General features: G+C 37.9%; 1 protein-coding gene across 9 annotated transcripts; it reads right to left on the minus strand.

Annotated features, from left to right (window-relative positions):
• Positions 1-233: 233 nt before the first annotated feature.
• On the minus strand, positions 234-5,636 carry LOC122317437 (TMV resistance protein N-like). Of its 9 annotated transcripts, XR_006244469.1 has the most exons (4): positions 2,333-2,603; positions 1,896-2,228; positions 1,091-1,794; positions 234-971 (listed from the first exon to the last, which is right to left on the minus strand). XR_006244469.1 is itself a non-coding variant. In XM_043134538.1 (3 exons), the coding sequence occupies exons 2-3, from the start codon at positions 1,517-1,519 to the stop codon at positions 384-386; spliced, it is 1,017 nt and encodes a 338-aa protein (XP_042990472.1). In that variant the 5' UTR covers positions 1,520-1,794; positions 4,937-5,636; the 3' UTR covers positions 234-383. The 9 variants fall into 9 exon arrangements, 7 of the variants coding, with proteins under 7 accessions (XP_042990472.1, XP_042990473.1, XP_042990474.1 ...); XM_043134538.1 differs by lacking the exons at positions 1,896-2,228; positions 2,333-2,603 and adding an exon at positions 4,937-5,636; XM_043134539.1 differs by lacking the exon at positions 2,333-2,603 and having other exon boundaries at positions 1,896-2,039.
• Positions 5,637-25,597: the final 19,961 nt, after the last annotated feature.

Consider the following 25,597-nt stretch of genomic DNA (forward strand, 5'->3'; position numbering starts at 1 on the left):
GCGGTCGATATTGTAATATTAGAAATTTGTGGAAAAAAATGAAAAGGAACACTACTAAGGTCTGTCGATGTTAACCCAAGGGAAATTTTATCTGAATTAAATCTGGAATTGCTTAGCTAATTTCTTTTGTACAGCCTGAATGAAGAGTTCTATCTCATAATTAATGTGATGCATGGTATAGAGCACCGTAATCTCACACTTCTGCATTCTAGAGCACCGCAATCTCACACTTCTGCATTCTCAAACGTCTTGTCCAATCCCTAGCATTAATAATTGATGAAGTCTCAATATATACATAAATTGCATCCATTTAAACAACTTGGCCTGGAGTAATGACCCACCTCACATATTTTATTTCCCTTACTATGCCTTATTTTGATTACCTAGAAACGAATAGGTACAACAATATGACTACCCATTTCAAAAGAACAAGAAAGATGATGCTTTATTTCTAAATCTAAACCATAAGGAATAATGGTATTAAAAGATTCAGAATTAGGATGTTGACATATAAGGCGCACCCCGCACTCTTTCACCTTCACGTTCGAGCTACACGTTTTAATTGATGCTCCAATGTAGCTCCATCCATCCAAATTATTGGATTGCTCCGAAAACCACTTGGCTGGTACAAACACCCCAAACCCAAATGGCCCTATAGAAGGGTCTACAGGGGCACGAAGGACTAAGGGTTCCTTTAGAGGACCTTCGTTAGTCTCAAAATGATAAACAAACTCAACAAACTGGTGATCAGGATAACTGCCCTTGAAAATCCTTGGATTTGTATTCCCAAGCTCATCAACTTCATAAGTAGTAAAATGAAGATATCCCGCCCACTTACTCATGTTATTATCCAAGTCTGGATAGATTTGAAGTGTTACATGAGAACCAAAACTTCTAATGTTGAACCACTCTGGAATTTCAGCTCCCAAGGAAGAGGAACAAATTACCTTGGAATTAAAACAATTATTTTCCTGCATGAGAAGTAAAAACAAAAAATAGAAAGATGTTAATTGGAGTGTGTGTGTTTATATATATATATATATTAAATAACCACTTCCACAAAACATCTTATGAAGAGAAAGAGACTTACAATGTCATATCTTTTTGTTTCCAAATTACTTTCTTCATTCAAGCTTCTAATGTAGTAGACTTTGTCATCATAACCAATATAGAAGGCCCTAATAGAGTCATCATTGGTCATAAACATTTCTTGCGTAGAGCATGCATTTGAACAAAACTCTGGCACTGCGAAAAACTTAGTGAATTTGGTAGCAGTTCCACCTGTATACAATTGTTCTAGATACCCCTCACCATTCATGTCTTGAATTCCGCCAAGTGCTATGCAATCAGATACATCCAGAATTTTAAGAGATGACAAACCACAAATAACGCTCGGGAAAATTGAGAGCTTTTCGCAATTATGTAAAGACAATATGGAAAGTCCAAGTAAATTCTTAAATGATAGGGGTAGTTCTTTTATGGCAGTACCATTCAAATAAAGTAACCTCAATGAAGTCATGTTTCCCACAATGTCTGGAAACTTCTCAAATCTTGAACAATCAGAAAGATAAAAATGTCCAACCTAATCTCATTTGGAAAGCTTTTAAGGCGTTTGCAAGCATGTAGATTCAATCGTCTAAGCCGTTTGAGAACACCAATGAATTTGTGGACCTTAGATAAACTTGTACAACCTTCAAGGTCTAGTGTCTCAAGATTTGGGACTCCCGTGAGGTTTGGTGTCTCCAACAAGTTTTGAGAGCCGCTAAGATCAAAGCGTTTCAAACTCCCTAAACTCTGAAATAAAACAATAAATATTGAAAAAAAAAAGCATTAACAAGCTTAGTACTATTAGTAAAAAGAAGAACATTAAGAAGAACAAGAAGAAAACACCTTACACTAATTCCCTTCCACAGTTGCTTGATGTGACTGCATGGAAATCTAAGTTCAATAAGATTGTCTGCTCGAAAGCTGTTTGACAAGGATTTTGAAGGATATTTAGACCATTCTAGAACCCGTAACCTATGTGTTGGTATGGATCTTAAAGGGTTACTGTGCCAATGCAGATTCAGTAACTTATCACAGAGATTATAAAAACTGTTGACAATACTTGTGTTGCGAATTTTAAGAATTCTCAATTTCTTCATCTTTGAGAAGGCTTTAACACTGAATCGTTCCTGTTCTTTTTGATTAGTTAAGTTTAGCACTATGCCTTCAATCACTTCAGTTCCCTAAAAATAAAAAACAATAAAATTGTGTGAGAAATAATTGCAAAAAAACTTAAGAATTAGAATGAAAATACACTATAAGTATATCTCTGGATAGATCCACTTACAGAATTGTTCTTCAACACGTGAATGACATCCTCACAATGCCACAATCTACTACGCCGACCAGGCTCTTCGGGGGATTCATCATAAATTATTTCTTGACCCCATTTTTTGTAGCAAATCATGCATCCTCAACTTTTTAGATGAGATGGTTATAAAACATTTCTCCATGAGAATATCAATATTGAGGTATGGGTAGTAACCAAAACTTTCTAATATATCCATTAAAATGCTATCTAAGACCTCTCCTGTGAAAAAACAAGCAATATCTAAAAACAATTTCTTTTGCAAATCCTCCAATCTATCAAAACCTACTTGAAGTATATCTAAAATTCCTTTATTAGGATTTGCTTTCAGTTGATCCCAAGCACCTTTCCAGGCATTTGTTCCTCTACCAAACAAGGAGGACCCTAAAACCTTTAGAGCTAAAGGAAGGCCTTGAGCATATTTCACAAAGCCTTTGGATAAATCCACATAATTTTCTTCAGGATGGGGTTTCTTGAAAGCTGCCAAACTAAAGAGCTTCAACGCTTCATCATTATTCAACTCATTAACCTTATAGATATTATTCGCTCCATGTCTTCTCAACAAATGGCTATCTCTACTTGTTAAAATGATTCTACTCCCTGGACCAAACCAATCATGGCTCCCTGCTAATGCTGTTAGATGTTGTTCTTTGTCCACATCATCAAGGACTAAAAAATTTTTTTTATTACATAGCCTATTCCGTATCATATTCATTCCCTCACGATCGTCCCATATATTTATTTCCCTTTCCATGAAGATCTTAGAAAGAAGTTGTTTTTGTAAAGAAACTAAACCACGATTTGTAGTTTCTTCTCTAATACAAACAATAAAGCTGCTAGCTTCAAATTGGTAAGATATTCTATCATAAACGACTTCTGCCAAAGTTGTTTTACCCACTCCACCCATACCATGAATTCCTATAAAGCGAACATCATCCAATCAATACCAAGTATGTTCATCATTTCCTCCACACGGGATTCTATTCCAACAAGGTCCTTGGAAAGAGTTGAAAAGTTACGACTCAATCCTTGAAGTATCCTTTTAATGATTTCTTGGACAATTGTTGATTCATACTTGGGAAAAATGATAAGATAATTAATTATTATGAGATAGTGATAGCCTTTGTATAAGGTATTACTCTGTCATAAATAAGAGTTATTAATAAAATTAGGGTACCGTTCTCATATCTACAATACAATATCATAATAATGTTCAACGTTTGACCCTTACATTTCCATTGTTTTTTGGTGAAAATTAGGGAGCCCTGCTAGTTGATTTGGGAGAGTTTGGGTGTTGTTTCTAAATTAGAATCCGCAAGAGATCAATTGTAGGTTTTGATAAGGGATAAGGTTTCTTGGTACATTGATGATCTGGGAGTTGCTATTGATTCCAAATCCAAAGGGACAAGGCATGATGTAGTTTCATATAATTGATAGTAAAGTACAAGGGAATCGGCTTAGGGAGCAATGTAATGATATGTAGTCAAAAGTAACCGATGCATATAGTAAAGCCAGGAAGTTGTAACTTTGAGGATCAAGGAAGCCACAGAATGCTGACTTTTAGAGGAATAGATATGGATGCAAATTAAGAGGGTAGTCAGTCCCTAGAGAGGAGGAACTATGAGTGATGATACAATTAACAGTCAGGCAAATATAAATATTTTAAAAAAATCCAACCAAGGGGGAAAATTGGTGATGGCAATAGCTAAATGGCCAATGGTCGAAGAAGAAACGAGTAATATTATAGGGCAAGCACTAGTTGAATGGGCAGGCAGATCTCCCTAATCGTTTCCCTAAAATTGTGGTCATCCACAACCAAAAGCAACCAAATAGATCTTGATTAAGAAACATTAAATAGATCATCAAATATTCAACAAATATAAAAAAACAAAGAATCCAAAGAGAGTTTTCTTTACACATGAGAGTCCCACGTGTGAGAGAGAAGGTGATGGAGATAAAAATGAGAAGAAACAAGCTATGCAGACAAAAGAAACAGAGGGTGCATCATTGGCTTAAATGTCTGTCTAGTTTTTCTTTTAATTTATAGTATGAAGCTAGTGAATAGGTTATTACTGGGAGGGGGAATACTCACCCACTTGTTGGGCGAGTAGGTTGCTCACATGGTGACCAGCAGATCAGACGATTTAGGTAGGGGTAGGGCAAGTCTAGGTAGGTCCCTAACTAAAATTTACATATTTTGCAAATAATCACGAGTATAACATAAAAATTTTCTTTATAATCTAATGTACAATAAAAATAATTTTACAATTTATGAATTTATTTAATAATCAAGCACACCAATTTGTGAGTTTATTTAATCAAACACAAAAGTAATAGATAAGGATCAAATGTTTAATTTATTTAATTAAAGGATTAGATTTCACATCTAGGATTTATAATTTTTATCATAACCCGCTAACTCGACAAGAGTCTAACATGTGTATTTATATGGATTCAATTAAATTTGATTGATACGTATAATCGGCCAGAATCCAATTTTGTGGGATACAAATTTGAGAAAACATTATAATTTCCAGCTTATCCATGCTCTTGCTATGAGAAAAAAAGAAAAAAAAATGTTACCTAAGATGAAAATGCCATCCAGATATGTTGCCCACTTCTTTCAAAGCAACTCTCCACGTTTGCATCTTCTCCATATCAATATTAGGGTCTTCTTCATGCCTAGCAAAAGCTTCTGCAAAAGCCCCAGTCTGGTTTCGTACCTCAGAGGGATCAACATGGTAGAAAACAGGCAAAACTGTCAAACCCGTCTCTCTCATGCATTCAACAATTTGGGCAAGTTCAATCAAGCACCATCTTGAGGAAGCATAGTTTTTTGAGATAATGGGGATGGCGTACATGGATTCACGTATTGCTTTCAAGAGCTCTAGAGAAATATACTTTCCTCGCTCAAGTTTCTCGTCGTCTTTAAAGGCAATAATGCCTTTCTTTTCCAAAGCAGTGTATAAATGGTCTGTAAAACTCTTGCCGGTGTCTTCGCCATGGAAATTGAGGAAAACATCATATGTCCATTGAGGTCTTGGAGAAGTGGAAGAAGACGGTGGTACTGATGATGAGGCTCTTTGAGTGCTTAGGGGAACCATTGGACACTTGAAAAAAAACACTTGTTTAAGGAAATGCTCGCTAGTAATTTGGAGATCACTTGGAGAATTATGAGAAGAGCTAGCACCAATAGGCTAGAGATATATGAAATTAAGAGGCTCCCTGCTTGCTTTCCAAACTATCAACAATTTATTAACAAACATCAACATTAGTACGTGGGAATCAGGCCAGCTTCATGGGTTGGTGTCAATTTCAGCCTAGAAGATAAAATTAAAAGACTGAAGAAAATTTGAGATCAATTGACTTGGACAATTAATGAACATTAACGGTCTTGACGGGTTTCCACTGCCTATAACGACTTCCATGGCATGATCACATTGAGTAATGGATGCTGATCACATTGGGGCCGAGACACAAAATTTTTAGCTGATCTTATTTTATCTCATCCCATCTTATTTCCAAATATAAGTGCAAACTTCCAGTTGATCTATTGTTTGGCAATTAATTTCATTAAAAGATTTTATTCTTCATCTTATAAAATTTAGGTTGCTGCAAAATGTATTGGGAAATAGGCATAAAATTTATATTTGGTAAATATCCAACGTGTTTATGTTAAGAAAGTTGTTTGGTAAATAGCTAATATTAAAAGTTATCTTTGTGCTTTTTTCTCTTTTTTTTTCTTTTCAATGTATTTTGCGTTAAAGCATAATTTGTATAATATTAGGCTTTCTTTTTAACTTTAATTTAGCTTGAATTTATTGATTTCAATTACTTTATTTTATTTTATGCGAATTGAATCTTTTTTAGAATTTTTAAAATGGCATGTTGATTAGGCATTTTAGCTTCTATTAAAACGCAAACTATGTATTTTAAGGAGGCATATTATATTAGATATACATGCATATATATATATATATATACACGGGATCTTTATGTTGGTGATGATGATCTTAATTTCAACGAATTAAGCAGAAACAGAGACCCAAGAAAATTTGAAAGAGAGACTGAGAATCGATGAACCTTGGCCGTGAATGGTGGGTTTTAACTTTTAAGTCCCAGTCATGCCTTCGTTGATCATTGATGTGGTTGAAAAATGAGACTTCATTTTATGATAGCTAGGTTCATTTTACGATGGGTTGGTGTCAATTTCAGCCTAGAAGATAAAAGACCGAGGAAAATTTGAGATCAGTTGACTTGGACAATTGATGAACATTAACGGTCTTGGCGGGTTTCCACTGCCAATCACGACTTCCATGGCATGATCACATTGAGTACTTTAACCAAACGTCCAGTTGATCTATTGTTTGGAAATTAAAACGTCATTAAAAGATTTTATTCTTCATCTTATAAAATTTAGGTTTCTGCAAAATGTATTGGGAAATAGGCATAAAATTTATATTTGGTGAATATCCGACCGTGTTTCTGTTAAGAAAGTTGTTTGGTAAATAGCTAATCACAAGTTATTTTTGTGCCTTTTTTTTTTTTTTTTAATCTTTCAATGTATTTTGAGTTAAAACATAATTTGTATAATATTAGACTTTCTTTTTAACTTTAATTTAGCTTGAATTTCTTGATTTCAATTACTTTAATTTATTTTATGTTAATTGAATCCGTTTTAGATTTTTTAACACGGCATGTTGATTAGGCATTTTAGTTTCTCTTAAAATGCAAACTATGTATTTTAAGGAGACATATTACATTATTAGTTTTGGTGATGATGATCTTAATTTCAACAAATTAAGCAGAAAAAGAGACCCAAGAAAATTTGAAAGAGACTCTGAGAATCGATGAACCTTGGTCTTGGCCGTGAATGGTGGGTTTTAACTTTTTAAGTGCCAGTCGTGTGTTCCAGTTGATTAATGTGGTTGAAAAATGCTTCTGAAAAATGCACTGGTCAGTAGACATAACAATTTACTTTTTGGTAAATATCTGACTTTGTTTATGTTAAGAAAATTATTTATTACATATGAACCTACAAAATATTTTGTGGTTTTTCTTTTTTTTTTTTTTCTTTCCATTTTGATATGCTAGCTGTTATAAGTTTATTTTCACTTTCCATTATAAATAATTAATATTCTTTCACTGAGCCACGATAAACCTTTTACGATTTATTTAAATTCTTATAATGTTTTTAAATTTTAATATGAGTTTAAGTTTTGGTTTTTTATTCCAGAAGTCTTTTTTCTCAATGTAGTTAATTTTAGCATAAGATAAGGAAAAATAAATAAATAAATAAAGAGCAAAGAAAGTTTGAGATCAGACGACTTTGACGGCATGCTTCAACTAAGATGAGATGAGATAAGATAAGATGAAATCTTTTGAAATATGTTGAAATGAGATGGGATAAGATAAGATTAGATGAAATATGTGTTTGTTTATAGAGATGAGATGAGATTAGTTTGACTTTATTATAGTTAGTAATATAATAGGACTCACAAGTACTTGTAGTACTTTTTATAATATTTTATTTGGGAAAATGCTTAGGCCACCAATGCTGGTGGCTCCAGCTGGGGGCCACTGCTGGCCTTTTTTTTTTTTTTTTTTTCTCTCTCTTAATGATTAAGAAAAAATTATTTAATATTATTATAAATTATTTATATTTTTTTAAATATTTAAAATTATTAAAAAATGATTTGAAAAAAAATAGTTTTCTTAAGCCTAGCGGTGGCTCTAGCATGATCCTTTTATTTGTTTAACCATTGGCCACGGTGCCATTTTATAACATGAAAGTTGTCACCACTTTCATGCTTTCCGTATTTTGACCTTTTTTTTCTTACCATTTAGTCAATTTTTTTTTTGTTTATTTATTTGCTGCTTCCTTTGTTTATTTATTTACCAATGGTATAATTTTGTTTTTTGCTGCTTCCTTTATTTATTTACCTTATGTGTAAATATTTTTTCTTTTAATCAAATATTTTGCTGCACGTTTGATACAACTTTTACTTTTTGTACAGTGTGTATTCATGTCAATATACTATTTATTTAAAATATATTATTGAAGGGAATAATATTGAAATAAGGTGAGATCTGGAAAGATGAAAACTTGAGATCTTTTGAGATAAAATCTAGTAGATCAAAATGTGTGTTTGTTAAAACTTTGAAAATTTTGAGAAGTTTTTAAAGTTCTAATTTTCAGTCTCGAAAGCAAACGTGGCAGTCTTGGACGGTCCAAGACTGCCACGTTTGCTCATAGTCAGATTGCCAATTAAAACAGCAAATTATAACAGAGGACCCATCCAAACAGCAAATTAAAACAAAAACCCCAAAATCAACCCTAGATTAAGCAAAAAAGCCAATCCTCGTTGGAGGGTTATGCTTTAAACAAAAAGGTTATTCAAAACCAGACGACAAAGTAGGAGGATCCATAAAAAACAGAGGACCCATTAAAAACAAAAAATTTTCTTTCCCCTCGATTTCCCAGCAACCAAATAGATAAACAAAAACATAAGGGTAACGTAAATAATAGAAATTTTCTTTTAAAAATACGCACTAATAACAATACACTCTCATAAATGAAAGGCCTAGTAGACTCCAATGATCAAAACAAAAAATGAAGGATTGAGATCTGGGCATCAAACACAAAGAAATGAAAACAAAACAGACCCAAATCAACAAAGTACTCAAAGGAAAAAAACCCTAAAAAAACTACTGCAGATTTGAACTTGAACAGAGATGTAGCACAGATTGACCCTAAAAAACTCATAAAAAAAAAACTTGAACATATCGAGTAAGAGAAACGGCGAGCCCAAAGTATGAAACCAAATCGAAAAATTGAATAGGAAGAACTCTGGATTTCTCCCAATGGCCCAAAGTATACGTAAAGACTAAAAAACTTGAAAACAAAAAAATACCCATGTTTAACAAAAAATAGCAGATCTGCCTTCTTTGTTGGGTCGATCGATCGAGAGAGAGAGAGAGAAGAGAGACTACCGATCTAAAGTCCGGCGGCGGCGACGACGGCGAGAGAGAGATAGACGGTGGCAAAAATTGAAGCGAAGGCCTAGGGTTTCCTTCATTGGGCTCGGATGCGAGAGCGAGAGAGAGAGAGAGAGAGAGGAGTAGAGAGATACAAAATAAGATACAAAATTTTTTTTTTGTTTTTATAAAAACTAGGTATCGGGGTTAAAATCCAGCACCTGTGTATAATACCCACAACCGGCCCGGATTGGGCCGATTTTAATAATGCGGGTTTCGGCCTGGGTCAAATCCGGGCCGAAAACCATAACCGGACACCCGGTTATCCGGGTTCTGGCCTGGGCCTGGTTTTACCCGGCCCATATGAACAGCCCTACTTGGACCCTTGGTTTTGGCCCTTTTGTTTCGGGGGTTTCCACCATCAAGCACGTCTTCAGACTTTAACTGCATACTTCAACGTCTTGGTTTTGGGGTGTTCCACCACCTAGCACGCCTTAGACTTTGGCACATCTTAGACTTTGACTGCATACTTCAACGTCTTGGTTTTGGGGGGTACCACCACCTAGCACGCCTTAGACTTTGGCACATCTTAGACTTTGACTGCATATATATATACACACACATATACATATACATATATGACCAAATTGATAACTTTGTTGATATATTGTTTAGAAATTGTGGTTGAAAATAAAATTGTTATTTTCATCGATATTAAATTTTAGAAAATGAACTATACATGAATAGGCATAAGCATAATTTCTTGTTTGATAAACATCTAATTAACTTTGTTTCAACGTAACGGTAAAACTTTATAGTATATTCATTAAAAAGTTATTTAAGATATTTCCTTTCTTCTACAAAACAAGGAGGAACCTAAAATTATGAGAGTGAGATGAGAATTTTTTATTTTAGATGATAGTTTAAAATATTATATTTTAATATTATTATTATTTTGAGATTTGAAAAAGTAGAATTGATATTTGAAAAAGTTGAGTCTTTTATTATATTTTGTGTGAGAATTTAAAAGAATTATAATGATGAGATAAAATGAGATAAAAATTTTATGTTTTATCCCACTTACCAAACCTGCCCCTAATGGAAGGCTTTGTATATATTTCACAAAACATTTGGACATGATATCAACAAAACTTTCTTCAAAGCGGACAAACTAAAGAGCTGAAATGCTTCATCATTACTCAACTTCTTAACATTCGCTACAACAAATTAGCCTTTTTTCCGACAAGTGATTTTGTCACAATTAGTCAATATTTAAGTCGGAAATCACTTTTTCCCACAACTTCATGTTGTAACTAACTCCTCAGAAATATGCAGTAAATTATAGTACTTAAAACTATCAGTGAAATATATGTCAAAAATACTCTTATTTTTGGCAATTTTTTTCCTCGCAAAAAGTACAAAATTTCATTGCAAAAAGTGTGCCAACTATGGTTAACAGGGATCGGAAATACTTATATGCCATGGTGAAAATCGCCAAAAATGACTGTATGTAGCAAAACTCTTTTTTTACTATATGTAGCAAAAGTTTTGAACAAACGTATTACAACATAATCTTCTCTCATGTTATGATATAAATGCAGCTTGAATGTCGTATTCAAAATACACAAAGCACATCAACTATGCGCAATTAAAATTCAGTCAAATACAGAAAATAAACCAGGTGCTCTAATTCAGGAGAACTTTTGCAATTTCAACGGCTTCGCGTACTTGTTCTAAAACCGACTGTCTTGCTTGTTTGAGAATGCACAATATACAGAGCACTTCAAACAAAAAACTGGGTGCAAATGGATGTGAAAATCGTCCATGGGTAGTAATAAATGAAGGTAATATTCATATATGGCAGAAGATATATGCTGAACTACAAAGCAACCCATTCAAAAGGTATATGCTAAACTACAAAGCAAGCAATACAAAAAATGACTATGGGCAGAGCCCTTAGAGTATGAGCATCATCAACATCAATATAACACAAAAATATTAACCAAAACGCATGGCGTCTATTGTACAGGGACCAAAAAGAAACAAGTCATGCCTCCCGATAAAAATTTCAAGATGAGCGTAGGAAGTAAAGCTGCTAAATAAAGCCAAACAATTGTTAGTAAGTTACTAACAATGACTAAATAGGATCACAACAATACCCTATTTAATAAACTTTTCCTTAATATTAATCAATCATATGGATAGCCGGCTAACTGGGATGATAAACAAAGAAAAAATCGTAAAACCTACTGGCTAGTATTATTTTGAAGTTGGTCAACAACTCTATAACAATTACAAAGGAGAAGGGCCAAAGGAAAAATGAGAAATAAGAACAGAGGAACAGTGAGCTTGTCCTGAAATCAGGTTTCCCTTACTGCTCTAAAGAAATCCATCTCATGTTCCATACTAAAAATAACTGAGAACAGGGCATGTATCTAAACTGGGTATACACAAAGGTTATAACATCAAAGGCATAGCAGGAAACAAGCAGCAGCCAGCTGTACAAACTAAATAGAGAATCTATATATCAACATGGACCTTAAACTAAGGGAATATAATCGAGAGAAGGACATCATTTTCCATGTGGTTTAGTGCATGTCCACATTCTACCACCTTTGGGACGCCTGTGGATACACAATCTAGAGCATCTTCAAAGGATATTCACAATAATTTGTCATTGCTGAAATCACAACATAGCTATTTGCATAAAATACACTAATAAAAGAAATAAATCATCTAAAGCTCAATCAGACATCTGAAAAATGAAATGAGCAAGATGAGCAAATAACATAACTATTGTCTTTTTATGTGCACACCATAAAAAGAGTTGATCTCCAAATATCAAAATGTCCATCCATGATCATTCAGGATGAGAAGTTCTAACAAAACAGCATGTAAAGAAAATATAAGCTCCCCCACCCTGACCCAGTGAAAAAAGAAACAGGAATAATACCTTAAAGAGTCGCATCAACGTCTTCTAGATCATTCAAGTTCTCAGATTCAATGTATTCCACTTTAGAACTTCCGGTTTCTGCTGTAGTATTAGCAATTTCATTACCATTAGTCTGAAGTTGTTAAGAAAGAGAAAGGATATAAAATTGGGCTGCTTTATTCACTATTTCATATTAAGCTTTACAAATAAATAGGCGTACAATGAGCTATGTAAGGAAAGTTTATACAAAAGGAAAATAGACTAATGTGATGGAGTCCTAAAATTAAGCTAATTACAGAAATTGTGCAGGTCTTGATATGGTAAGAAAGCTATCAATGGATAGCTGTCAATACTCCCCCTCAAGTTGGCACATGGAGGTCTGTAATGCCCAACTTGCACGAGAAATGATGAAAAAGTTCATGTCCCAAAGCTTTGGTGAAGATATCCGCAAGTTGCTCATTTGAAGAACTGTGGACAGCTTTGAGGAGCCTCGAGCAAATTTTGTCACGAATGATATGACAATCAATCTCAATGTGTTTGGTAGGCTCATGAAACACAGGATTGTGGGCAATATGCAAAGCAAATTGATTGTCACAATGGAGAGTAAAAGGCTCGGGATGGGGAACACCAAGATTAGTGAGAATCTGTTTTAACTAGGTGAGTTCACAGGTAGTGACGGCCATAGCACGATACTTAGCTTCAGCAGAAGAACGAGAAACTGTACTTTGTTTCTTAGTGCGCCATGAGATCGGACTGGTGCCTAACTGAATAAAGTAGCCGGTGGTGGAGCGGCGGGTGGTGGGGCAACTGGCCCAATCAGAATCTATATAAGCTGAAACATGAGTACTGTTGGATGAAGGAAAGAAGATGCCTTGACCGAGACAGCCTTTGATGTAGCAGAGAACTCTGATAGCGGCAGTCATGTGGGGAACCCGAGGAGCATGCATAAACTAACTGAGTGTGTTGACTGCATAAACAATGTCTGGTTGGGTGATGGTCAGATAAATAAGGCGACCAACAAGACAATGATAAAGGCCAAGATCTGGGAGGAGGTCGCCATCTTGAGTAGTAAGCTTCAAATGTTGCTCCATAGGAAAAGGAGCAGTCCGTGCACCAAGTTGTCCACTGTCAGAGAGAATGTTGAGGGTATATTTGCACTGATTAAGAAAGATGTCTATGGGAGAGTGTGCAACTTCGAGTCCAATAAAGTACTTCAGAGAACCGAGATCCATTGTCTTGAAGTGAGTGGAGAGGATTTTCTTAAAAATCACAATCTGAGAGAGGTCGTTACCAGCAATGAGGATGTCATCAACATAAACAAGACAAGAATGATGCTGGTGGAAGTAGTGAGGGTAAATAGAGAATGATCTGCCTGAGACGAGTGAAAACCTGCATCAAGCAGCACAGAGGTTAGTTTAAAAAACCAATTGCGGGAAGCTTGTTTGAGGCCATAGAGGGATTTGCAGAGGTGACAAACGCGGGTCTCCCCCTTAGGACAATAGCCGTGAGGTGGGGTCATGTAGACTTCTTCATCAAGATCGCCGTGCAAGAAGGCATTGTTGACGTCGAGCTAATGAATAATCCAATTTTTAGTAGCTGCAATGGCCAAGAAGCAGCAGACCATGGTCATTTTGGCGACCGGAGCAAAAGTCTCATGGTAGTCAAGACCTTCAACTTGAGTGTATCCTTTGGCAACGAGCCGCGCTTTGTAGCGCTCGATAGATCCGTCGGCTTTGAGTTTGGTTTTGAAAACTCATTTGCACCCAATGGGTTTCTTACCAGGAGGGAGAGGCTCAAGAGTCCAGGTGGAATTATCCTCTAAAGCACGAAGTTCAGCAGTCATTGCCTCGCGCCACTGAGAGTGGCGGATAGTAGCAGTGTAACAAGAGGGTTCAGGACAAGATCTAAGAGCATTCAAATAAGTAATATGTGAGGGAGAAAAAGGGGAATATGAAAGAAAAGTAGACAAAGGATGAGCAGTACCTGAAGCCGGTGAAGCAGGTGTAGATGCCGAGGGCTCTGCATGTAAGGTGGGACAAACATAGTCGTGAAGATAGGCAGGTTGAGTAATAGTGCAGCGAGGGAGAGGAGCTGGTGGAGATGGACTGGGTGATGGTGCAGGGGTAAGGGAATCAGGAGAGATGTGAGAAGAAGAAGAGCCAGGAGGATTAGGAGACATAATAGGGTCAGGGACGGGAACATGGATAATGGGGGTGGGGGAAGGTGGAGTGTCATGAAGACCTTGGAAAGGGAATGTGTGTTTGTGAAAGATGACATCGCGAGATTAGAAGACGGACTAAGTCTGGAGATTGTAGAGCTTATAGGCTTTATGGGTGCTTAGGTAGCCAAGGAAGACGCATTTAGTGGCACGGGGAGAAAATTTGTCGCGATGAGCGCTAAGCGTTTGTGCATAACAAAGACAACCAAAGACATGAAGATGGTCATAATTGGGAGTTTTATTGAACAGAATTTCAAAAGGGGATTTATTTTGGAGAGTGCAGCTAGGGGTGCGGTTGATGAGGTAGGTTGCGGTGAGCACACAATCACCCCAAAAAGTGAGAGGTAAGTGTGCTTGAAAACGAAGACTGCGGACAACATTTAGAAGGTGCCAGTGTTTACGCTCTGCAATGCCATTTTGTTGGGGAGTTTCGACACAGGTACGTTCATGAATGATGCCGTGTGTGTGTAGGTACGTTTGAAATTGATGGGAAAGAAATTCTTGTCCATTATCAGTTCGAATAATTCTGACAGTGGTATTGAATTGATTGCGGACAAGGGCGAAGAAGTGCGTTAAATAGGTGTAAGCCTCAGATTTAAAACGCATAAGATATACCCATGTGGTGCGAGAAAAATCATCAACAATTGTGAGAAAATAATGAGCGCCACATAAGGATGCCGTTCAATAACCACCCCAAATATCACAAAAAATGCGATTAAAATGAGAATCACTTTTATTGGCATAATTTGAAAAAGGTAATCTAGTGTGTTTAGAACGAGCACAAACATCACATTCAGAAACATCACATGGAGAATTAAAAATACTGGGAGTGGTATAACTGGAGGGATGACCTAGATGTTGTTGCCATAAGGTCTTATTAGCAGTGGTTTGAGTAGCAAAAATGATGGGAGTTTCGGGGCAATACACTTAGAGCCCATTGCATAGATCACCCGCTCCAATCGGCTTCATCGATTGAGAGTCCTGAAATAAACAAGAATTAGAAGAAAAATTAATAAGGCAAGAATTATGGTGGGCAATTTGGGAAACTAAAAGTAAATTAAAGGAGGGAAGTGGAACAAAAAAAACATTATGTAAGGTGAGAGAGGGAGAGAGAAGGCAAGAACCCAAGCCTTCGGCTGGGATATCTTACCCTGATGGAAGCTGAATATGGTGAGGAGTGAGGTGAGGAGTGAGAAGGGGCTACAAATTGGCAAGGGTATTACGTTGGTGACAGAGTGGTGGCTCGCACCACAATCTATGATCCAATGAAGATGCCAATTGAAGGTAAAATCAGATGGGGAGAAAATGTTACCAGCATAAGGTGTAGGGGATGGGTCGATCGGGGTAGGCGATGGTGCTAGGAGATTGAGTAGCTTCTGATATAGCTCCGGAGGAGGGAAACAAGGTTAGCCAACGACGAAGGAGGAAGAGATACCGAATTTGCAGCCGATGGAGGCGGCCTTAAAAGTGACGGCCTTGATTTGTTGGTGCGACGTTCTCGGCTTGGAGGGTACTCAATGAGGGTCCAGCAACGGTCACAGGTCTGGCCATCTTTGCCGTATGCGGTGCACTTTAGAGGAGGACGTGGGTGACTTGTGGTGCGGGTGGCCATTACCATGGTCTCGGACGATGGTGGTTGGAGTTTGAGAAGCCTCTATTGCTCTTCTTGAAACAGGATGGAGAAGACTTTGCCGATAGAGGGAACTGGGTCCATGGCCAGAATTTGAGTACGAAGAGGAACAAAGGAATCGTTGAGCCCAAGGAGGAATTGGAAAATGTGTTCATCATCAGCTTGCCATTGCATGTCTTTGAGGTTAGTGGTGGTTTGGAGATGACTAAGTTCATCCCATAATTGTTTGATTTGGTTGAAATAGTCATGGACAGAGTTTGTGTTTTGATGCAGGGAGGAAAGAGCTCATTTGAGGTGATAAATGCGGGCATTGTTTCCGTGAAAAAAATGGGAAGAGAGGTCAAGCCAGACGGCGCGGGGATCGGTATGATATTCAAGGAAATTGGCGAGGGAAGGGCTGATGGAGTTGAGGAGCCAGGTAAGGACCATATCATTCGTTTGGTTCCACTGAATATATTCTGGTTTGGTAGGTTCAAGAGGTATGAGGGTGTCATCGATAAAACCAAGTTTATTTTTGGCATTAAGAGCTCTGGTGATGGCTTTTTGCCATTTAGGGTAGTTGTTGCCGGTGAGAAGGCCATTGACGAGGAGTAGACTAGGAGAATCAGAGCGATGGAGAAGGTAAGAGGAGGAAATGGCTGGGGTGTTGGTCTCGGCCATGGTAGAATGGCTGGATCGTTTTTGTTAGGCTGATACCATGTTAAGAAAGAGAAAGGAGGTAAAATTGGGCTACGTTATTCACTATTTCATATTAAGCTTTACAAATAAATAGGCGTACAATGAGCTATGTAAGGAAAGTTTATACAAAAGAAAAATAGACTAATGTGATGGAGTCCTAAAATTAAGCTAATTACAGAAATTGTGTAGGTCTTGATATGGTAAGAAAGCTGTCAATGGATAGTTGTCAATAGAGGTGAAACCAAGGAGGCAGAGTTTTTCTTTTGGCATTCTTCAACATTTTCAACAGCATTCCCAATGAACTGCTTGGTAAAACTCATTTTACTGGAGCTTTCATTCTTCTTCTCGGATCCAGGCAGTGTATTGAGATCTCAAAGAGCTTTCCCTTAAGGACAATTGAACATAAACTGATTGACACAATGTCTCACAAAGCGTGAGAGCATATTAGAGAGCCGTTTAATATATATAGTCAATGTACAAACGTGTGTAAAGAAAACTAAGGATTTAAAATTGAAGAATAATCGGGAAGGAGATACAAAATTAGTTCTCTGTTTCCATATTGGTGTTGTAGCCGTTGAGTGTTGTTTCCATGTATAACTTTGTGTCCGTTGGTGGTTGAGTTGGCTTAGTTTCCTTGTATGGCTTTGTAGCCGTTGGTGTAATGTTCTGATTATCGTCAGTAGTCCACCGCAAACTAGGCCGAAGTATAAGGCCAAGTTTGGTTCGTAAAGAGTGAAGCGCAGGACATCCAAGAGGCTTGGTGAAAATATTAGCAAGTTGTGAAGATGCTGGAATGTGTCGGGTATGGAGGAGACCTAAAGCAACACGCTCACGTACGAAATGATAATCGATTTCAATATGTTTGCTACGTGCATGGAAAACAGGATTGGCCGTCATATGTAATGCACTGACAACTCACAAAAAAGAATTGGCACTGAAGGGAGAGTAACACCAAGATCTCGTAGTAGAAATGAAATCCAAGTAAGTTCTGCAGTGGTGCTGGCCATTGCACGATATTCTGCTTCAGAGCTAGATCGGGATACTGTATTTTGTTTCTTGCCAGACCAGGAAATGCAGTTACTTCCTAAGACAATGCAATAGCCTGTAGTAGAGCAACAAGTAAGAGGACAACCTACCCAATATGCATCGGGAAAGGCACATAGGTTTAGTGTAGAGTGGGAACTAAAATGAAGACTTGTATCAAGAGTACCATGCAAATAACGAAGGATACACTTTACCATTTTGTAATGAGCCATACTAGGAGAGTGCAAAAATTGAGATACAAAATTAACACTAAATGCCAAGTCAGGGCAAGTAAGAGTGAGATATTGAAGTGCTCCAACAATGCTGCGATAGTGAGCCGGATCATGAAAAGGAACATCACTTGTGAGTCCTTTAGTTTTTGGCATCATAGGTGTACCCATGGGTTTACAATCTTTCATTTGAGCATGATCTAAAATCTGAAGGGTGTACTTAGCCTGACATAGTGTAAGGCCATCTGAATTGTGAGTTACTTGAACTCCCAAAATATAATGCTAAGGACCAAGATCTTTCATTGCAAATTGTTGCCCAAGAGCATGAATAAAAGTAGTAAGGTGTGTGGGGTTGGAACCCATGAGATGAAAATTGTGCTTTGAGATGAAATATAAATAAAAAGAGATGGGTCAGCGAAACTACAAGTAAAACCATAAGAAATTAAACAATTACTAAATTTATCAAACCAAGCAAGAGGTGCTTGTTTTAAACCATATAATGCTTTATTTAATTCGCACACATGAGATGCAAGAGTTGGATGGATAAAACCTGGAGGTTATTCCATAAACATGTCTTTTTGATGATCACCATGGAGAAAAGCATTCTTGGCATCAAGTTGACGAATGTCCCAATTATGAACAAGAGCAAGGCTGAGGACAATCCGTATAGTGCATGGTTTGATGACAGAAGAGAATGTCTCGGTGTAATTAATGCCATCAATTTGGTGGAATCCCTTGGCTACTAATTGAGCTTTAAGCCGATCTAAGGAACCATTCCACCTTGAGTTTTGTTTTGAAGACCCACTTGCATCCAATAACATCCATGTGTGGTTGGTGAGGGACAAGAGTCCAAGTGTTGTTCGCATGAAGAGCCTAAATTTCCTCTTTCATTGCGTTGGTCCAACTGGGATGGTTAAGAGCAGAACGGGTAGTCTTGGGTTCCTTGGAAAGTGCAATTAGTGAGTGATAATGGGCATACTTAGGATTGGGTTTGCGGATCCCAATTTGAGATCGGGTTACCATGGGGTGAGGAGGAAGAGGTGAGTTGGGCGGAAGAGTAGGGGAGGGAGTAGGATTTGGTGGTGGAATGGGAGGCATAAGAGGCAAGGATGGAATAGGTATAGGGTTAATTTCTTGTAATGTGGGTAGAGGTGGTGATAGTGGTACCAGCATAGGAGAAGCACTAGAACCATCCATAGGATTAGAATTAAGATTGTCAGTGGAACGCCAACCAATACAGGTAGATAAAATTTGATCGTCAGAGGAGGGGAGATGAAGATTTCCAGGTTGTTTGTAAGGAAAAGATGACTCATCAAAAACAACATGTTGTGAAATGAATGTACGATGAGAGGTAGGATGATAACATTTATAACATTGATGTTTGTCACTATAGTCTATAAAAATACAAGGAAGAGTTTTGGGTTCAAACTTGTTTTGTTTAGTATCCCAAGTATAGGGATAGCATTTTGAGCCAAATACCTAAAGTGAGGTATAATCAGGGTGGTGTCCATAGAGGAGAAAAAAAGGAGATCACAATTCCAAAGTGGTAGAGGGAAGACGATTTATTAAAAAACAGCAGTTGAAAAAGCTTTGACCCAAAAATGTTAGGAACTCCACTTTGAAAAAGTAAGATCATACCAAGTTCACGAATGGTACGATGCCGTCGTTCAATTAAACCATTTTGTTCAGGAGTGTGAGGGCATGAATATTGATGTATAATGCCTTGGTTTTGAAGATGCAAATTTAGTTGATGGTTAGTGAATTCACCACCGCCATCGGTTTGAAAAATTTTAATTTTTTTGTTAAATTGTCTTTCAATTAATTTTTCAAATAAGTGAAAAGCATTAAAAAAAATTAGATTTCTTTCGTAAAGGAATAAACCACATATACTTAGTGAGGCATCAACAAAACATGCATAATATTGAAATTTGCCAACAGATAAAACTGGAGCGGGTCCCCATAAATCACAGTAAATTTTATCAAATACATGAAAAATATTATGAGAAGATTGTAAAAATGGGAGTTTGCTCATTTTTCCTAATTGACAACTCTCACAAATAGAGTTGATTTTATTTTTTCCAATGACCAAAATAAGACCTTTAGAATGTAAAACTTGAAGAGTGGAAGCTTGAGGACGTCCCAACCATTGATGTCACACTTCCTCGGAAACAGTGCGAAAGCAGTTTGAGAAGTGTGCCTCAAAGGGTGGGGACAACACATATAAATTACCCTTCCGTCAGCCGGTCAGTAATGTGTAGTTGGTCGCCCTTTTCTTAATAGAAAAACCAACACCAGAAAAGTCACAATTATAAGGATAATCAGAGGTTAATTGACTAATGGATAATAAATTTTTTGCTAAGTCAGGAACAAGTAAAACATCTTTCAATTTAATAAATGAATTACTAGAGAATAAAGGTGTCACCAATATGAGTTATTGTGTGGAGACTACCATCACCAATTAGAACAGCATCATGACCAAGATATTGATGTAAATTCGAAAGCATACTTGAATTACCTGTCACATGGGCAGAAGCACCGGTATCAACTGTCCACTCAGCATCATGAATATTATTTTCAAGTGTCAGGGTAGCCAATGCTTGTGGTATATCATCAGGTTGGAAAGCATGATCAAACCAGTGCCAACATTTAATTTCAGTATGGCCTTGCTTCCCGCATATTTGACAAGTTGAGATATGGGTATTGTCCTTGTTATGGTCACGGTCAGACCGTGTATTTTGAGCAGGAAAAGATTTTGGCCCACTCGGCTGAGAATTTGGCGGTGCCACTTGTGTGGCTTGAGAGAACCCACGTCCACGTGAAGACCAGGATCTACCTTTGCCTCTGCTTTGACCCGTGGAGTGACCATAAAATGCAGTAGGCTGCATATGAAATGCAGTTTGCTGAGTCGTGTACATCTCGTGCAGCTATGTCCTTGTTTCAAATTCTTGCAGCAATGGCACCACTTTAGAGTAGGAGGGCATCAGAGACTTGAGCATGGTGGTGGTGAAGGGCTCATACTTGGGACCGAGACCGTTGAGGAGGGCAAAGACTTTGAGTTTATCACTCATGGGGCATCCGATTGCTATAAGATTATCACACACAGATTTAAAATTTTTGAGATGTACATGAAGGGAAACCGATTCCTCCTTCCGCATGTATGTTAATTGTTGGGTAAGTTGAAACTCCCTTTCTTGAGAATCCTAAGCATAAGCTTCTTGAAGAGCATGCCACACTTGATAGGCAGAGTCGAGACCAACAATCAAGCCAAGCGACTTTTCAGACAGAGTACCGATAATCCATCCACGAAGCAACCTGTCTTCCTTTCATCATTGGAGGTAAGTAGAACTAATTTGTGGCTGCGTGGTGTTTGTTGGGTCATCAAGGGGCACAAATTGAGGTGGAGGGATAGAGTTGGTGAGGTGGTTAATGAGGTCTTGGCTCTCGGCCAAGGTCACAACCTGTTCTCGCTATAAGGGATAATTTCCCTGATTCAATCGAAGGGTGACAAAATTATTCACAAAAAGGGAAATAGCTGCCATGGGAGTAAGACTCTCTTGCTCTCACAAGGCTCTGATTACCATAAAGACAATTGAACATAAAGTGTTTGACACAATGTCTCACAAAGCGTGAGAGCATATTAGAGAGCCGTTCAATATATATAGTCAATGTACAAACATGTGTAAAGAAAACTAAAGATTTACAATTGAAGAATAAGGAGATACAAAATTAGTTCTCTGTTTCCATATTGGTGTTGTAGCCGTTGAGTGTTGTTTCCATGTATAACTTTATGTCCGTTGGTGGCTGAGTTGGCTTAGTTTCCTTGTATGGCTTTGTAGCCGTTGGTGTAATGTTCTGATTATTGTCAATATCCCTGGCATTACTTTAGCCTAGGATTCTGGAACAAAAAGTAAAGGCTTTTGGTGCAAGCCTCAAGAGCTAACCTCATGTTGATGTTCAAGAGGGAATAAAATACAAACAGAGTCACTCTGTTAATGAAATCTCTTCATTCTAAAATTCAATATCAAATTCGGCAATTGCCTTTCTTTTCTATGAATACCATATTTAAAGTATTGCATGTGCTATAAATCAGGAAATAAACTAGGAAGGATTGCCAATATGGCAACAGATTCTTGCGGGAATAATTTAAGAAAGAATTAACAACTTAGCAACAAAAGTTTGAAATAAATAGATAAGGATTGATAAGGATTCTAGCAGCTGAATAAGTCCTCATCCCCCCATGATTTAAGGAGTAGTCTCCACCTGGGAACCGTGCTCACTATTTGCATCAATTGTCGGCCACTCAGAAGAACTTGACTCTAGCAAGTTTTGAAGAACATAGGCAGCAAATAAATCTGGGTGAAGTCGGTTGAGCTCCGAAGATTGTAGCCCAACGGAGTCAGACTGGGGACAAATTTTCCATTGTACTAAAAACTTGTAATAACCTCCCCGTTGAGTAGTAACAAACTGGTGATAGAGTATCGACGAAATTTCATCTCTTGGGGCTGTATTCTTGGGATTGCGAATAACTGCATCTTGATGGGTATTTAGATCTGAGGCTGCTGGCAATGTTTCTTCCGGACCATGAAATTGAGTGAGATCTTCATTGTTGAAAATAGGGCTGATCCTGTAGTCAGCAGGTAACTCAATGACGTAGGCATTAGGACCCAGCTTCTTAACCACCTTAAAAGGTCCTGCACGCCGAGCATGTAGCTTATTGAAACTCCCAGGAGGAAAACGTTCAGGCTTTAAGCAGATAAGAACCATGTCGCCAACCTGAAATTGCTTGTCCCTCCGCCTAGTATTTGCAGCGGTGGAATATGTTTCCATGCTAAGGGTCAAATGTCGCTTGACTTCCTCATGAATGTCTTTCATGTAACTAGAGAAATCCAGTGCAACTTCACTGGGTCTAGAAGGCAATGTCAGAGAGTGGAGGTCCAACGGAGTGTGCGGGCGAAAGCCAAATATCACTTCAAATGGCGTGCAACCAGTGGAGCAATTAACAGAGTTATTGAAAGCAAACTTTGCCTATGGTAACACGAAGTCCCAACTTGTTGCATGGTCTGCTACTAAACATCTCAATAAGTTTCCCAAACTCCAGTTAGTCACTTTGGTTTGGCCGTCTATTTGAGGATGAAATGCACTGGAGAACAATAGCTTTGTCCCAATTTTGGCCCACAAAGTCTTCCAAAAATAACTCATGTACTTAACATCCTAGTCGAACATTATGGAGGCTGGAACACCATGCAGTCGAATCACTTCTTGTAAAAATAGTGCCGCAACTTTGGAAGCATCATAAGTCTTGTGACAAGGAATGAAATGAGCCATCTTCAAAAAGCAATCCACTACCACCAGTGTCTTGGGTAATCCAAGCACAAAATCCATACTAATGTGCTGCCAAAGCCTATCTAGAATTGGAAGAGGGGTATAAAGACCCGCTTGCTGTTTGGTGCCTTTGTTTATTTGACAAATCTGACCACGTGCCACAACTTTATGCACATTGCTACATAGTCGAGGCCAAAAGAATCTGTTAGAGACCATGGCTAATGTTTTATCAACATTGAAATGCCCCGCTAAGCCTCCTTCTATGAAGCTTTGAAATAACAAATTCTTTGAAAGAATCACATGAAAAACATAGTCGATTGCCGTGGAATAAAAAGCCATCTTTGATTGAGAATTCATTTTTAGCTGTGTCTGTGTCTTCCACGAGCTGATGCCACATAACGCCAAAGTCTGCATCTGTAGAATATTGTTGCTTAAGACTGTCAAATTCCATAATATTAATAGACGACACCACCAGCAAATGTGGTTGCCTGCTTAAGGCGTCGGCTACTTTATTTTCAATTTTGGACTTATGCTTGATGAGGAAGTCAAATTGCTGCAGAAAATCAGTCCATTGAGCATGCCATGCATTCAGCTTACTTTGAGCATTCGAATGTTTCAATGAATCGTGGTCCATATAGAGAACAAATTCTCTATGAATTAAGTAAGGGTGCCAATGTTTAAGAGTTTGAACCAGAGCGTAAAATTCCATATCATATGCCGAATACCGCCGACCGGCCTCATTAAGTTTCTCGCTATAGAAGGCGATAGGATGTCCTTCTTGGCTAAGTACTCCTCCCACACCTACATGCGATGTGTCACACGCAACTTCAAATATTTTAGAAAAATTCGGGAGCCTCAGAATGGGAGCTTCTCCCATCTTTGTTTTGATCTCAGTGAATGCGTTATTGGCAGATGCAGTCCACATAAAATTTTTTTACTTCAAACACTCAGTGATGGGGGCCATGATGGTACTGAAATTCAGTATAAAATGCCGATAAAATGTCGTCAGCCCATGAAAGCTGCGCACTTCAAATGGTTAGCACTAGAACAACCTATTTTTTCTTTTGTTTTGGTTGTGTGTCAAACTTAGAAATTTGCGAAGGGTCAAAAACAAATTTCTTGCCATTAAATTTAAAAGAGTAAGAATTGGCATACCCATCATACAACACCTTTCTGTCATCGGGAATAATAAATGACAAATGGTCATAGGGACCACATCACACTAGGCTTCATCCATATAGTTTATTCCCAATTTAAAGTTCACCAAACAACGATGCTTTACCAAGATGGGGTTATCTTCATTAACCCAGTTACTCGATAAGGGGTGGGGTGTTTTTCAACTATCAAACCCAAACGTTCCACCGCATCACGAGAGATTACATTCATTCCACTCCCATTGTCAATGATAACATTTAACGCACGACCACCATGTTCCATATGAGTATGAAAAATGTTGGTGCATCTCCAATCAGAATCACCACCTTGGATCTTCTTCTTACCGTCAAAACTCAATGGATCATGCAATTGGGCAGATCGGTTGCTCCCAAGTGCTCGACATCTTCTCTGTCACTTTCTTCATATTCCTCTTCCTCAACTCCCTCAACTGCATCAAGCATTCTAAGTTCTTTTTCACATACAAAGGCCAATTTTTTTTTCTCTCGTAGGACATACTACAACGAAATGTCCAAACCCCTTACACTTGTAGCATTGTGGTCCATCGTCGGTAAGTTTGGTCTTTCCTCTTTGGTCACCCACCATGGTGTGTCTACCCTGGTCAGTGGGTAGAGGTGGTTTCTGGTATGGTTGTGTTGGTGCTCATTCTTGTCTGGGATCCGTAGATGACATGTGTCTCCCGTTGAAGAACCCCAGTTGCTTTTCAACTTGTAAGGCCAATTGATAAGCTTCATCAATGCTTAGGAGTCATGCTATCAGCATCTCTTTTTGCAGCTCATTACATAAGCCTGTGTGGTAATGAGCTAGTGTTTGTTGCTCGTTTTCCACCACCTTGCTGCAAACAGTCAATTCATGGAAACGGTCTGTATACTGGTTGATAGTCAATGTCCCTTGCCTCAGTTGCAGCATCTCTTCAAACATAATTTGCTCGTAGTCAATAAGCAAATATTTTTCTTTCAGCCGCTCCTTCATTTCTTCCCAATTAGACACTGGTGCACGTTGAGTACAACGTAGTTGTTCTTCCACACTACCCCACCAAGCTAGTGCATGCCCTTTTAAT

Source organism: Carya illinoinensis, chromosome 7, assembly GCF_018687715.1.
Source record: "Carya illinoinensis cultivar Pawnee chromosome 7, C.illinoinensisPawnee_v1, whole genome shotgun sequence".
NCBI classification, from domain to species: Eukaryota; Viridiplantae; Streptophyta; class Magnoliopsida; order Fagales; family Juglandaceae; genus Carya; species Carya illinoinensis.